Source organism: Perissodus microlepis, chromosome 11, assembly GCF_051167445.1.
Source record: "Perissodus microlepis isolate ML-2025 ecotype Zambia chromosome 11, ASM5116744v1, whole genome shotgun sequence".
Taxonomy (NCBI): domain Eukaryota; kingdom Metazoa; phylum Chordata; class Actinopteri; order Cichliformes; family Cichlidae; genus Perissodus; species Perissodus microlepis.
In genome coordinates, this window is record NC_140471.1 from 10453057 (window position 1) to 10467270 (window position 14214).

At 38.7% G+C, this 14214-nt stretch overlaps 1 protein-coding gene across 2 annotated transcripts in view; it reads left to right on the plus strand.

Annotated features, from left to right (window-relative positions):
* Positions 1-14214, plus strand: part of cdkal1 (CDK5 regulatory subunit associated protein 1-like 1) — a 252886-nt gene that overhangs the window by 194660 nt on the left and 44012 nt on the right. For both annotated transcript variants that reach the window (XM_084943963.1, XM_084943964.1), the window contains exon 12: positions 5757-5819. In XM_084943963.1, coding sequence (XP_084800089.1) covers positions 5757-5819 — 63 coding nt within the window. The remainder of the gene's footprint in view (positions 1-5756; positions 5820-14214) is intronic.

Here is a 14214-nt window from a genome sequence, read left to right on the forward strand (position 1 = left end):
ATTAAAGCGAATGCAATTAGAAGTGCCAGTTGTAGATGTGCTCCACCTTAAAAAAAAAGGTGTACAAAATCTCGTTACTTTAGAAGAAGCATTATACACTTTTGCAGCATTTCCTAGGCTGCGAAAGACTTTGTATCCATCAATCTATTAAAAAAATGGGCGGCAAGAGCTCTGTTGCTGCTCTCCCTAATAGTAGTTGTGCCACAAAGATACCACCAAGAACAAAATGTGCAATTCGGAAAGAGCTGATATAATCTAAGGACACCATGAAGGAAATCAAAAGAATTAAGAACATCTTGGGCAATGTTCTCATATCTCATTGGATAATGTTCTGTGCGCAGATGAGACAAATTGACCCTTTTTTTCCCTTTTATCTTAGCTCTGCACAACCCCAAATTTAGAGGGAAAAGGCAACAAATACTATATGTATTTTTAAATTTTTATCCCTTATAGTCCCCACACGTGAGATTTTTGTAGTCCTCTGCATTTAACCCATTCACTCTAGTTTTACACATTCATGAAGAGACAGGGTGGCCGTTGGTGGATTCGGGGCAAACACTCTACCTACTGAGCCATCCCTACCCTGTACAACACGGGAGCTGCATAGTTTGGGGCTGTCCTGCTTCATAATGCCTCAGGCCTGGATGGCTTGCAGTCACTGATGGAAGGAGGATTTGAAAATTATATTAGGAAATTTTCAGCGACCAGTCTTCGATCTAGTACTCGGAGGAGACGTTGGGTGATCCAAAGTCTTTGGATCTGGCTAAGTCAGGGGCGTGGCTTTAACCCTGGTCAAATGACTCAGGGGGCCTTTTCATGCCAGAACTGTTGATGAACTGAAAGTGCTTTGTAGGAGATAATGATCCACAATTTCTCTTATAAGCAGATACAGGAGACTCATGCTGCTAAATAAACTTTGCTACATTTTAGCAGTTTGCATTATATATCTGGGTGGGACAGTGGTGTGGAAAGCCTCACAGCAAAATCCTGGGTTCAGATCCACTGGCCGGTGCATTTCTGAGTGGCTTTTTCAAAGCCATACATTGGCTTTGAAATGTAAGCAATGTATGTACAAAGACATACATTGCTTACATTAACTGGCAATTGTAAACTGGGTGTAGGTGTGAATGTCTATGTGTTAGCCCTGTGATAGTCTGGTGACCCCGCCTTTTGCCTTATGACAGCTGGGATAGACTCCAGCCCTCGCACAGCACTGATTTGACTGAGAGGAAGAAGATGGATGAATGATGAAAAAAAGAAATATTTTTTATACGCTTTGCTTAACTGAGATAGTGGGTAAGAAAATGTTAGTTTAGTGACCTCTGTGAGAGAGGAAGGTCATAAACCCCACTGTGACCACTCTGTGATGCTTTAGGAGGTGTAAATCCTTCACAGGCACAACTCTGCAGTTGATGCCTCAGGTTCTTTGACTATAGATATAATGACGCTCGAGCTCTATATCATTAACATCTGTTTGCCATTAGGGAAAGACAAGTGGGTGCATATTGGTGACCAGAAGCAATTTAAGTATTGGCAAGATCATTGTTACCTTGCCCCACAACACACAATCATTTTGGCATGCTGGAATAATACCAGTATGGGTTTCATAGACACACACGTGCAATTACACACAATTCTACTGCCTTGCATCACAGAGTCATGCAATCGCTATTTTTTGTGAATTGACAAACTATGCGCAGGGCCTCACTGAATTGCAGTATATACACAAAATACTCATTAAAAACAGCTTCTGCTTGTCATGTACAGAGCTGGTAACTTACACACAAAAACATACATATAAAATCAGTCACTCAATCAGCAATAAACCATTTAGAATCCCGTTATTAGTTTTATGTTTTAAGTCGGCGACACTAGCAGTTGTTTCCCGGTCTTAATATTGAATCTTTTCAGATGGTGTCATTAATGATCACAAAATCAGAGCTTGATCAAATCAACTCTTTATGAGCTTTGTGCTGCTACTTGTTTATTAGATAAGATAATTGTATTTTTTTATGATGGCTTTTATATTGTTTACTTGTGTCGCCACTGCTCCTGCGTTGGAATTTGGCTACGTTCATGTAATGTCACTTCTGCTTTTATGAAGCATCCGTCTCTGGGGACAACAACAGATGGATGTCATGATAACAACCATTGTTCATCATCACCCGGCTGACAGGTCCACACGCTCACGGATTGGCTTTGCATTGCTGGGTTGTCACTAACACAACCTCGACAGCATGCAAAATTAACTTCGAACATGCACCCAAACACACGCAGATGCACACACACATATCTGTGTACAGAGGAAAAAGTCATACATGTCATGCAGAGCGTTTGGACAACTTGATAACATTAAAGATGTCATGGGATCATTTTTAGGCAATGACTATTTGGACAGATGTCACTTTTAAACAAACTAAAGTGTGATGTTTGGTTTGTTTAACTCAGACTCTGGTTTGTTTTTTCCTTTGGTGTGGTTTGTTTGTAAAAATATGAACATGATAATTGCACTCGGGTGCAGACCGATATATCTGCACTGGAGGAAGTGGTCTAGGTCCGGTTCACAAACAAACTCCAGAGCAGTTTGTCACGGACCGGTTTAATGTCAGACTATATTTTCATGGACCGGCCTTTAAGGTGTTGTGGATAAATACAACAAAATAAAATGAAACGACCAACACAAAAATTGTGATTTTTTTTTTTTTTTTGTAAATATAATAATAAACGCGAATTCAGTGTGTAATTGTGTAACTTTATTAGCAGCGTCCTTCTGATATGCACCAACAACACTGAGAGTAACATCCTCCTCTCTGTCCCTTATTCTCTCTGATCACTATGGTAAAGCGTAAATATTTCTTTCAAAATAAGACACACAACTACAACACAGGGAAACAGAGTTAACAATAAAAACTTAGAAAACCATAAATTTCACAGCCGAGCCTCAACTCTCGCGGCCCAGTACCAAACGACTCGCTGACCAGTCCGGGGTTGGGGACCGCTGATGTAAATGATATTATGTGTTTACAGATCATCTGCGGTCTATTTGAGTTTTAGTCTACACATCTTTACCTCTAGACTATAAACTAATGCATGTGGTTAGACTTTTACTTCTATAGCTAAGAGTGTAGTTCTCATTCTAGGACCCACAGACAGAGCAGTTGTGGGATAATGAGAGCATTCAGCTTTCTTTAGCAGCTTTCCACAATAGTTGGGAGGTTTAAAGGAATTTTGTAGCTCCTATCTTAAAGGTTAGGAACAGGTAAGTTGACTTGAGAATATTACAAAGCTGTAGGATTTCAAATAATGAGCTGAGGTTTCCACCTCTTTCCGATCTGGTGCGACACTGGGAATGTATCTCTTTTTTTCATGAGTTTTTATCTTTTAACAGCTTTTTTTAGGCTCACATTATCTCTTTTTGTCTTCTGTTTGTCTGTTTTTATGTTGATCTTTGAATCCCTTGTATTCATACCGTTGTCCATATGAGTGTACAGCTTTTGTTTTTTGTGTTAGTCAGTATGTGCCTTCGAGTTGGCATGTTGTTGTTGTTTGTTGTGTGTATGTGTGCTGCTCCTGAAAAGAACCAAATTCTGCTGAGTATTCATTGAGGCTTGATAAATCCTTACCTGGAGTTAAAGCTGTCTTAGTCGCACTCTCTCACACAAGCACACCATGGAGTCAATGAATACAGAGTGATGGTAAAAGTTATGAAGGGATGATAAGAAGGGGGAGAAAGGTGTTGAGGAACAATGATGAGATCGCTGCTCAGAGCTGAGGTGCTCAAGGCAAAAGGAGAGAGTGCAAGAAATTATCAAGAGACATACTTACGTGGGGGCGAGTGGGCAAGAGAGCGAAGAATGAATGATTGGAATGAGTTTTCCCCCTCTGGAAAAACAGAACAGGAGGAGGAGGGGCATTGAGGGGTCTGTGGAAAGGCAAAGAAAATGAGAGAAAAGGGGATTTGGGGATTCCAAAGAACCCTTTGGCAGAGGAATAGAGAGGGAATCAGATGAAAACAAGAATGTGAGGATGGCAGTGGGACGGGGCCAATGATTATAGGATTGTATGGATCAGAAGAGGCTTGAGTGAACAGACAATGAGTAAAAGATGGGTAACATATGGAAACAGAAGAAAGCGAATAGATGGGAGGAATGGAGAAAAGAGCTACGAGCTATGAGAGGAGCAGTGGCAGAGAACAACAGAAAAGGTCCAAACTGGCCAAAACACAACATTTCTGTTCATACACCACATCTTTTATTGTATTATTATTATTATTTTCTTAATTTGGCCTAATTTTTCTCTTATCTGTGGACTTTAGCAGAGGCTGCATGGCATGCTTCTGAAACTTGACTACACCATGTTGTAAATATGGTTAGTTGAATATTATGCTTGGTTAGTCAGCAGACATTTTCCCTCCTCTACGTTGAAAGATCAAGCTGTCTTTGCCAGTCTGGAATTAGCCTGTTTGTCCAGCTGTGCAATAGCAGAACAACAGGTTTTCTGTTCAGCATGTACGGCTCATGCTTAAGGACATTCAACTCAACCCTGCACATTCTAACACTCAAAAAGACAGAGACCCGAGGGGGGGAGAGCAGGAGGGAGAATAGCTATGAATGCATACTCCCTTTAGGTACAGTACCATTTTCATATGCCCTTTCCCTTTAGCCATACATGGCCTAATCAGTGAGCTAATTAGCACTTTCTGTAGCTGCATCAGCCTCATGTAACTCATTGCATTAACAACTGCCACAGATCAAACCGTCACGTCTCACGCTTGTGCATCTCATTATACAGTAACTACACGAAGGCCAGACTTTAACTAGAAATGAAATGAAGCATTTTCTGCCACAGATGGTGTACAGATAAATACATTCCAACTGTCCGTTCATTATTATTATTATGGATTCATTGTGGGCATACTTATAAGCCTTGGCTTTTTTCCCATCCATTTGAAGTAATCCAGTTAATATCAGTGGAGCTGTAATGTATGTCCATATCTGTATAATATCTCTATGATCAATATCAGAAATACAGAGGACAAGGAAATGCAAATAAGATGTATCACACGTCCAAAGAAATGTTTTACAAACAAAACAAATAAAGAAGGACAAGAAAACTCAGGCTGTGAATCAGAAATCTTTTGTTTCCATTGTTTAGTCGGACTAGTTCTGTATTTTTGTAGGTTTTTACCTTACAATATAAAGCACCTTGAGGCAACAGTTCTTGTGTTTTGGCGCTATATAAATAAACCTGAACGGAGTTGTCATTTTAAAGTTCTATTGTTAGTCTTGTAGTAAGAGAGTAATCATGTCTTTTTAACTACGTAGATGGAGCTTAAATCAAAGTGGTTAATTAGCACCAAAGGTTTGAATGTGTTACTGCCACCGTTTCAGGAAAGCTAGCCACAGTCACGATGAGTGGTTAGCCTCTGCTGTTGTTGATCGGTTGATCTTGAAAAGAGTCACTTTTAGATGTTTATTAATAATCGTACCTGAATTAGGTGACAGACGTATGTAACAATGTTTAAGATCAAAAACTGACATCATCCAAGGTCACAAATCTTCCCGTGGGTTTGCACTTCCAAAAATATGATCACCCCCTCATCCAGCTTCAAACTCGATACTGCACCTCTTCAAGTCTCCATCCAGATTGGATGGATGCATGTCATTAAAAAACACAATGTCATTTATTAGTGAGATTATTTGTTTTGTGTTAATTATGTAAGTGATTCTTAAACATTTCTCTTTTTCTGTCTGCAGAAGAAGCAAAGAACTAAAGAGCTGTCGCAGGTCTTCCACTCTTACAACCCTTATGACCATAAGGTAAGATCTTTCACTGTTTGTCCCTGAATAACTTTCCTTGCCAGCGTGAATTGCAGCATTTCTTTTTCAACACTGTATATTGCTTTATTTGCTCATTTAATGTATCTCAACGAGCCGAGCTTTGAGCTTTCAGTGTCATTCGCCTCTAGACCACAAGGTTAGTTGTTGTAGGTCACCATCGCTGCCTTCTATTCAAGGCTGTGATGAATTTGTTGTCTCTCCAAGATCTATGGCTCTTGTTAGAAATCTAGTGAATGAGGACGGCTCAAGTGTTTGTTCCTGATTGCATTGTGAGAGCGAGCGTGTTTGAGAGAGTGAAGTCTGATATAAAGCTAATCATCTCTGTCCATGTGTGGATCCTCCTGTATTTATCTCCGTCTGGGTTCATACGAAGTGCGATCAAAAAGTCATGAACTGCACTTATAAGAAGAAAAAGCCTTACGTGTTATAAAATTCTCTTGGATACTTGAGGACATTCGACTAGAAGTCATTGTTGACGGGCTATTGCTGGGGGACAAATTCACAATGTGCTACTGGATGAGTGTCGGCAAGAGTTGAGGCTTTTTTTCACTCTTAAAACTGTTGTTTGTTGTCTGAGCCACAGCTGTACAGCCAATAGTTGTCACTCTGTTGATCACACAACATCACAGAAACTCTTACTACACTTACTGCTCTGTGTCATGTGACCTTGGCTTTGTGCTGTTAGCACGGAAAAGAAAATCAAATGTTATCAGATTGACATTTCACAGCAGAACAAAAATGACACTATTCAGGCACGTTTATGATGATGAAACCTTTGGGATGATAACTTTTATGCGTTGCATTCATATATAAAGCCATGTTCTGAAAGGGTCAAACCCATGAACTCTAATAACCATCTCCCATCATGAACGAGATCAGTTATATCCAGCTATGTAGCAACACTTTAGCTTAGCTTTTTATTTGTAACAAAGTAATTTTTTATGTGTTAAGCACTAATTTAAAAGATTTGGGAGAGATCACGTTTTTACTGGTGTAGACACACCTTTGCAGATCCACAAAACCTCAGACAGACATTCAGAAAAATTAGTAGAAAAGAGAATTTTTAGCAAAAGCAGAGGGTGAATAAGGAGAAGAAGAGAATGCCATTAAAATTTATAAACATGTTTTTATCTCTATCAGACATGGTTCATAAGCATGCTCTATCCTTAAGTATGATTCTCACGGTGATTGAGAAACCAGATGTGTGACAGTATGCCACTCAGAACTTGGCGTGGTAAGCTGCGGCATCTTGTAAATATCTTTTTACTTTTTTCATTTTCATGTTTTCCTTCTGTTTGTTGAACATGCTGATAAAGTTTAACTTTATTGAAGAAGTTAAATTCTTACTACTGCAGAAAGCCTCAAAATGCCTCATTAAACCCTGGTCCACTTTTGGATAAATCTTTGAATTTAATAACAGGAAATTTAATAACAGGACGCTACACATAAAGAATATCTCTTTCTGAAATTGCCTTTGAAATAAAACCCATATCGTAAAGCTTATGGCTATTTTCTTTTCAGCTCCACATGCTGTCATCTTTTATGAAAATTCAAAGTATACATGGATGTTGATTTATGAAAGAATGAATTAAGGATTAATTAAGCTGTTGAGATAATACAGTACATTTGACACCATATATCAGACATAATCTGAGGTTGGTTGTGATATTTTTTCATTTTTATTTTGCACATTACATTGTGTTTGTTTATACTGTGGAGCACATTTGTAGCACTTTGTAGTGATCTAGAGTGGGATCATGTGTAGTCTATTTGTACACATTTGTCTTACGTCCACTGAAATCATAAAGTTCAACTTAACGATTTATTGGTCAAAAATTGTCAAAAAGCCTTAAAACTTAAAACTATGATTCTTACAAGTGTGCTGCGTATTGTCAACGTACAGAAGGTACTGTGTAAGTATTTAAAATATCATGCCACATTTGACCTATGACCTCTCCTTCAAAGATGAATAGACTGACCTGAAGGTTCAATTCAATTCGATTTTATTTATATAGCGCCAAATCACAACAACAGTTGCCTCAAGGCTCTTTATATTGTAAGGTAGACCCTACAATGATACATACAGAGAAAACCCCAACAATCATATGACCCCCTATGAGCAAGCACTTTGGCGACAGTGGGAAGGAAAAACTCCCTTTTAACAGGAAGAAACCTCCGGCAGAACCAGGCTCAGGGAGGGGCGGGGCCATCTGCTGCGAGCAGTTGATTCAATGCAGAGAGGTCTATTAACTCATAGTGAGTGAGAAAGGTGACTGAAGAAGAAATAGTCAATGCATCATGGGAATCCCCAAGCAGCCTATGCCTATTGCAGCATAACTAAGGGAGGATTCAGGGTCACCTGATCCAGGTCTAACTATATGCTTTAGCAAAAAGGAAAGTTTGAAGCCTAATCTTAAAAGTAGAGATAGTGTCTGTCTCCCGAATCCAATTGGAAGCTGGTTCCACAGAAGAGGGGCCTGAAAACTGAAGGCTCGTCTCCAATTCTACCTTTAAATACTCTAAAAACAACAAGTAGGCCTGCAGTGCGAGAGCGAAGTGCTCTAATGGGGTGATATGGTACTACAATGTCATTAAGATAAGATTGGGCCTGATTATTTATTATTAACGTTAAAGTGATAGTAATGATATTTAGAGCATTGCTTGTATTGACAACATATAACCATACAGGGAAGGATATATGGAGATGTTATTACAGTAATCATCGTTTAAATTCATAACAGTTTGAATACATGTACAGTGTACCTGAATAAGTATAATCATTTTTGGAAAAGAGAAATTAAAAGATTAAATGAATGCTCACACGTACTTTAGCCACATAAATAAAAAATAATTGTACTCAAAATTCTCTCAGGTAGGTTAAAAATGGTTTTGATGGGGGAAATATGTAAAAGGATGCACTATAAGCTTGTTTTCACTGCACCGCAAACGTCTTATTCCCTTAAAAGTAAAGGTGAAGGTTTTCCTTTAGATTGACAAAAAATATTCCAGCTTGTAGAGTGTTTTTAACACTCGACAAGTCAGCTCATGGTATATAAATGTTACCGTTGGTCTTGTTCCTTTTCTAAGATTGTGGAGATGTGCGAATAGATCCCTTTAGATTAAAAATCTGGATGGCCGTGAGATGTGATTTAATGATAGCAAATGTAATGTCAAGCATGCATTCTCCCACAGCAGGCAGAGTTTTTCCTGTCCTTGCCCGTGTCCATATACTGTGTAAATGTTGAAGCAAATCAGCGTGTATTAAGCCCATATAGCCCTTAGACAAAAATAAATGAAGGCTGATAATGTCCCTCATTTTCCATGATTCCCTTGGGTGTCCGCTAGCTCAGCTTATGGTTTATTTAAGGATATCATGTGTTTACTAACACATCCTATGTCTGTGCGTCTCTGTGCGTGTTTGTGCGCGAGGCTGAGGGAGAGATAACGAGCGAGTCAGCGTTTAGATTTAGAGAGAGGGGAGAAATAGTCGTTTCTGAAGCCATTATTGTTTTTATGCATCTGCCCGTTGTGATGAAAAGGTCATTAATAAAGACTGAGTTGGGGAGAGGGTTGTGAGTTAGTCGAGGCTTTATTGTAGCTTCAGGGTACCAACCCGATGAAACAATGTTTTTAAATGAACTAATTGTTGTTTTTGTACAGAGCTTGTTTCTTAATCTATCTTCAATAATTCTGAATGACAAACTGAGTAAGTGGCTCGCTAAAATAAAAACCATGCAAGGTTTTTAGAAAGCATACGTGTTTTCTGTCTTTGTTTTCTTTTTGTTTTCACTTTGACATTACAAGTTAAACTATTGCAGTCTGTGCACGGTAAATGGTGTTAAACACCCCCCCGATATCTGCCTCTAGAGAAAATTATGTTAATATAAATATAAATAATTACCTAGTTTAAAAAATATAAATGTATGAATATATATAAGTCATAGTGAGTGATTGGAGCGCTCCACTTTCAAACAGTTAGTATACATTACTTATAGACAATTGCACTGTTCTGTTGTATTTATGTTTGAAAGACCTTCTTGTGTCGTGTGAGTGTGTGTGTGTGTGTGTGTGTGTGTGTTTACAATGATTAATGTGAGGTATCCCTTAGCCAGATGGTGCTGAACAAGGCCCATCCATCAGCAATGAAAAGAGCAGTGGGCAGAAAGCTGGCAGAGCACTTTGTCTGGGGCCAGTGCCCCCATCGGACACACTCACATACAGACTCTCTTAGGCTTTGACAGTGTAACCTATTAAGCCGTGTTGGATCCTTGTGTTATTGTTTTGGGGCTTTTTTCTTCTTTTTTTGCAGGATTGCAGGTTCTTGTTTGTTTTTGTTTTTTGTTGTTTTTTTTACTGCCTTCAACTTAAAAACAATCAAAACAAACAAACTTCTAGGGTGGAGGCTTGTTTCTGTTTTTTATATCAATGCCAAACTTCTTTTCTCTAGCATGCAGTAGAGGGGCAGTATACTACTGTAGGGTTTTCGAATGCAGAGAATTTTACTAAAAGATATAAATGCTGAGCTTTTCAAAAGTAAGGACAGGAAGATATTCTGTGAATGGTGACACCAAGGTGAAAATGAAAACTGTGCTTTGGTCTGGTGGTTGATATTTGAAATTCTTTGTGGAAATTTCTCCCCAATCAGCTTTTTCCAGCCAGATGTTGACATTCTGATTGGACGTTACACTCATATTAAAATTGTCATTCTGTGGTGACACACAGAGAATCCTGCGAATGAAATGAGAGGATGATACAGAGAAATGACAGACTAATTATAGACAGACTTGTAAGAAAAATAACAACATATCTCTTTGTGTAATTGTCTGAGGAACAAACACCAATGTGACCTCCACTATTAACCAATAAGTATCTTTTACAGTGAAAACAATTTAAAACCTGTTCATAGCTCAAGTTATTAAGATTCTTGGAGTTTTTCTTATGCGTATCGCATAGTCAGTGGTGATGCACAGTAATACTAGCATCCTTGCTATTGTTTGCCAAGAACAACCAAGTTATATTTCTCTGTATAAATGTGTAGTTAAAGGTGTAATTGCACTTTTCTCATTCAGACTTTGCAAAGTTTTGCTCCCTGAAGGATTTGCCCTTCCAGGTTGAGGTTGTGGAGTCCCCATCATGATTAGGTCATTGTCAGCAATGTGTGCGTCCACACATTCAGCTGACTCGAGTTAACAAAGCACCTCTCTCTTCTCCCCCACGCACTGTCACAGTCTCCTGAGAACACACACAGACAGACACACATACACTCTCCATGCTGTGTTCATAGGCCTGAATGACAGGGGTGACAGTTTTCCCCGCGGCAAGAGAGGAGGGACAAGCTGTCAATATGGTCCGGTGCACCTGCCCAGCCTCATAAGAAACACACACAAAGGGAGCGAAACAGAAATAGGGAATATAGTAATAAAAAGGGAGTTAGACACGGCTGAATAATAGGCTCATAATGAAGGCCCAAACAGGGAATAAAGGCATGTGTAGAAAATAAAACACTTAATTACACATTAATAAACTCCCCCTTTGGATATTCTGAACTACTGCTTTGTTTAGGAGTTTACAGAGTTATCTATCATTGGGAAATAAAAGGAAAAATTCTAATTAGTCTAGCAGCTCTCTACAAAACTGGCCTTTTTTTCCCGCCTGTTACTAAACCAAACAATTAGCATTTTCTTTTTTTCCCCTTTTGCGATTTTTAATTGCCGTTATTTTCTTTAAAATGAGTTTTTAAGCTGCTGTTGTTTTGCATTGTTGTGAAATGTTAACCTCTATCTTTGTTAAACTTGACTTTGGCTTGTCGTGCTTCTGTTTTTTTTCTTTTGCTGTTAATTAACTGACTATTCAGGACAAGACAAGGAGGAAGTGGGAAAATGAGACACTAGTACTGGTTATGGTAATTTATTTTCTCGCCATGTTCGCTTAACTTGTCTATTCATCCATCGGTTTTTGCTTTTCTGTGAAAGACCCGTTTTGCTCTGAGCGGCTTTTTTTTTTTTTTTAAGTACTTAGACTTTTTTGTTGCTAGCATACAAAAGCAGTTGATTCTGTTTCATTTAGTTTTATGTTGATAAATTAAACTCTTTTCCAACTGATTTACTATTTATGATGATAATTATTAATTTCCATTGGCATGGCTTGCAGTGTCCAAGCCTGAAGCTGTCACATCACATCATGAGTGTGGCCTGGAGCATACTTACTCACTGGGTTGCACATCAGGGCTCACACTTTCAGTGCAAAGTTTTACTGTTACATGTTGTAGATTGTTCTTTTGGGCAGTGGATCAGACTAACTGTGCAACTTTGTCACACCTCTTGATGCTTTTCTGTAGTAATTAAAGTAATGGATGCTTAGCACCCTGGCAGTTACCCGCTGAACATAAAAATAAAATCTTTGTGACAAACCTGAGGGGGCTTTAGGTAGGCTAAGGCAGCGGTCCCCAACCCCCGGTCCATGAGTCGTTTGGTACTGGGCCACAAGAGTTAAGGCTCAGGTGTGAAATGTATGGTTTTCAGGGTTTTTATTGTTATTTTTTAAAATCGTTTTTATCGTTAATTCTGTTTTTTCCCGTGTGTTATGAATAAATCTTGTTTTTGGTACTGGTTTTATTTTGTTGTACTTATACATGGCACCTTAAAGGCTGGTCCGTGACAATATTGTTGGACATAAACTGGTCCGGAAAAAAGGTTGGGGGCCGCTGGGCTAAAGTACATAACATATTAGGTCTGTATGATGTCTCTGAGGGGAGATGGCTTAATATCAAATCAGCAATCCGGAAGTTTTTGCTTGTTTGGCTGTGCAATGGCAGTAATCCTGCCTCACTGGCTCAGTTTCTGACTACCCTTGTTTAAACAGGGTACCTGTAAATGTTTTGGCCTTTCAAAATAAAATTCCCTCAGTTGACCAAAATGACAATTTCCCACCTGTTTCTCGATATTTATCTAGCTTTATTTTGGATAATTGACATTTTGCTTCCCAATACTTCCTGCAGCCTCCATTATATATACTGAATAAATATCTTCATTACAAAGACATTGAATTCAGTCACTTTGCTACAAGTGTATAAAATCACGTACTTTGCATGAAGTGTGCCTTTAAAAACAATTGTGAAAGAATTGGTTTTTCTTTTTTTTTCACTGAATTTGAGCATGGTACTGTAATAGGATGTCATCATTGCAACAGCTCAGTTTGTGAAATTTCTTCCATGGTAGACATTTCACAGTCAACTGTGAGTTGTATTATTGCAAAGTGGAGTTGTATCAAAAGTAGCAGAGTATGAAAGGTTACAGAGCGGGGTCGCTGAGTGCTGAGGTACAAAGTTGCCAACACTGTTCCTCACAGGAAGAATCCAATGAATCCAAACTAGGGCTGTTCGATATAACGATATATATCGGATGACGATATAAAAACGTCTATCGTTTCATTTTACGCTATCGTTTGTTTCGTGGTGTCGCAAAATAAACTGTTTACGGCAATATTTTTTCATCGTTTTGATGGTCACTGTAGTGGCTATATTCATTTCTTAAAGTTCTCTCTTTCTCTTATATTTTATATAACCACACTACGGACGGACAAGCGCCTGTTTTTATGCGTTGTGGTTAGCAACAACGACGGTAACAGCATCGCGTGTCCGCTTGTTTATATTCCACATAAACCTTTCACAATAAAGCTCAAGATCCTGTTGAGACTTTTCAAAATAAACTGAATCACGTGAAAGAGCAGATTATTTACGGATGAGAAGTAAAAAAGAGTCGCCAGGTGCTAAAAAATAAACTTTAGACTCAAACGTTAGAACAGGTTTTTCCCCGCAGCATGCCGTGTAATAAATACAACTTATGTCTAAAAATGTATAGTTTCATGCATCAGTTAAAACACTCGACTCCAGCTACATGACGTACAGTAGGAAACACTTCACGCAAGTCGAGCTGCACGAGATTCACAGAATTTACAGAAAATGTTACATTTTTGTGATTTATATCGTTATCGGACGATAGAATTCTTATATCGGGACGTGAGATTTTGGTCATATTGCACAGCCCTAATCCAAACCTCACCTTGAAATCCTGTCATGTTCCATCTAAGCCACTAACTAAAGCAAAGATGGATAATTGTTAGCACAGAGACCAAGATACCTGGATCTTATGCTGTACGAATTTTATGTGTGTTTTAAGGTTATTTAATGCACTTCTCCCACTTAAATCCCATCTTATCACAGTATTGCACAGTCAGAGTCGCATACACTTCATCAGAACATCGGAAAAACTCGGCCCTTCTCTATAATTAATTCTCTTTGCCTGTATACATTGCATACTGCACAAGCGCTTTTGTTAGCCACTTTATCTTCTAGTTTCACAGGCCTTTGGAAAGC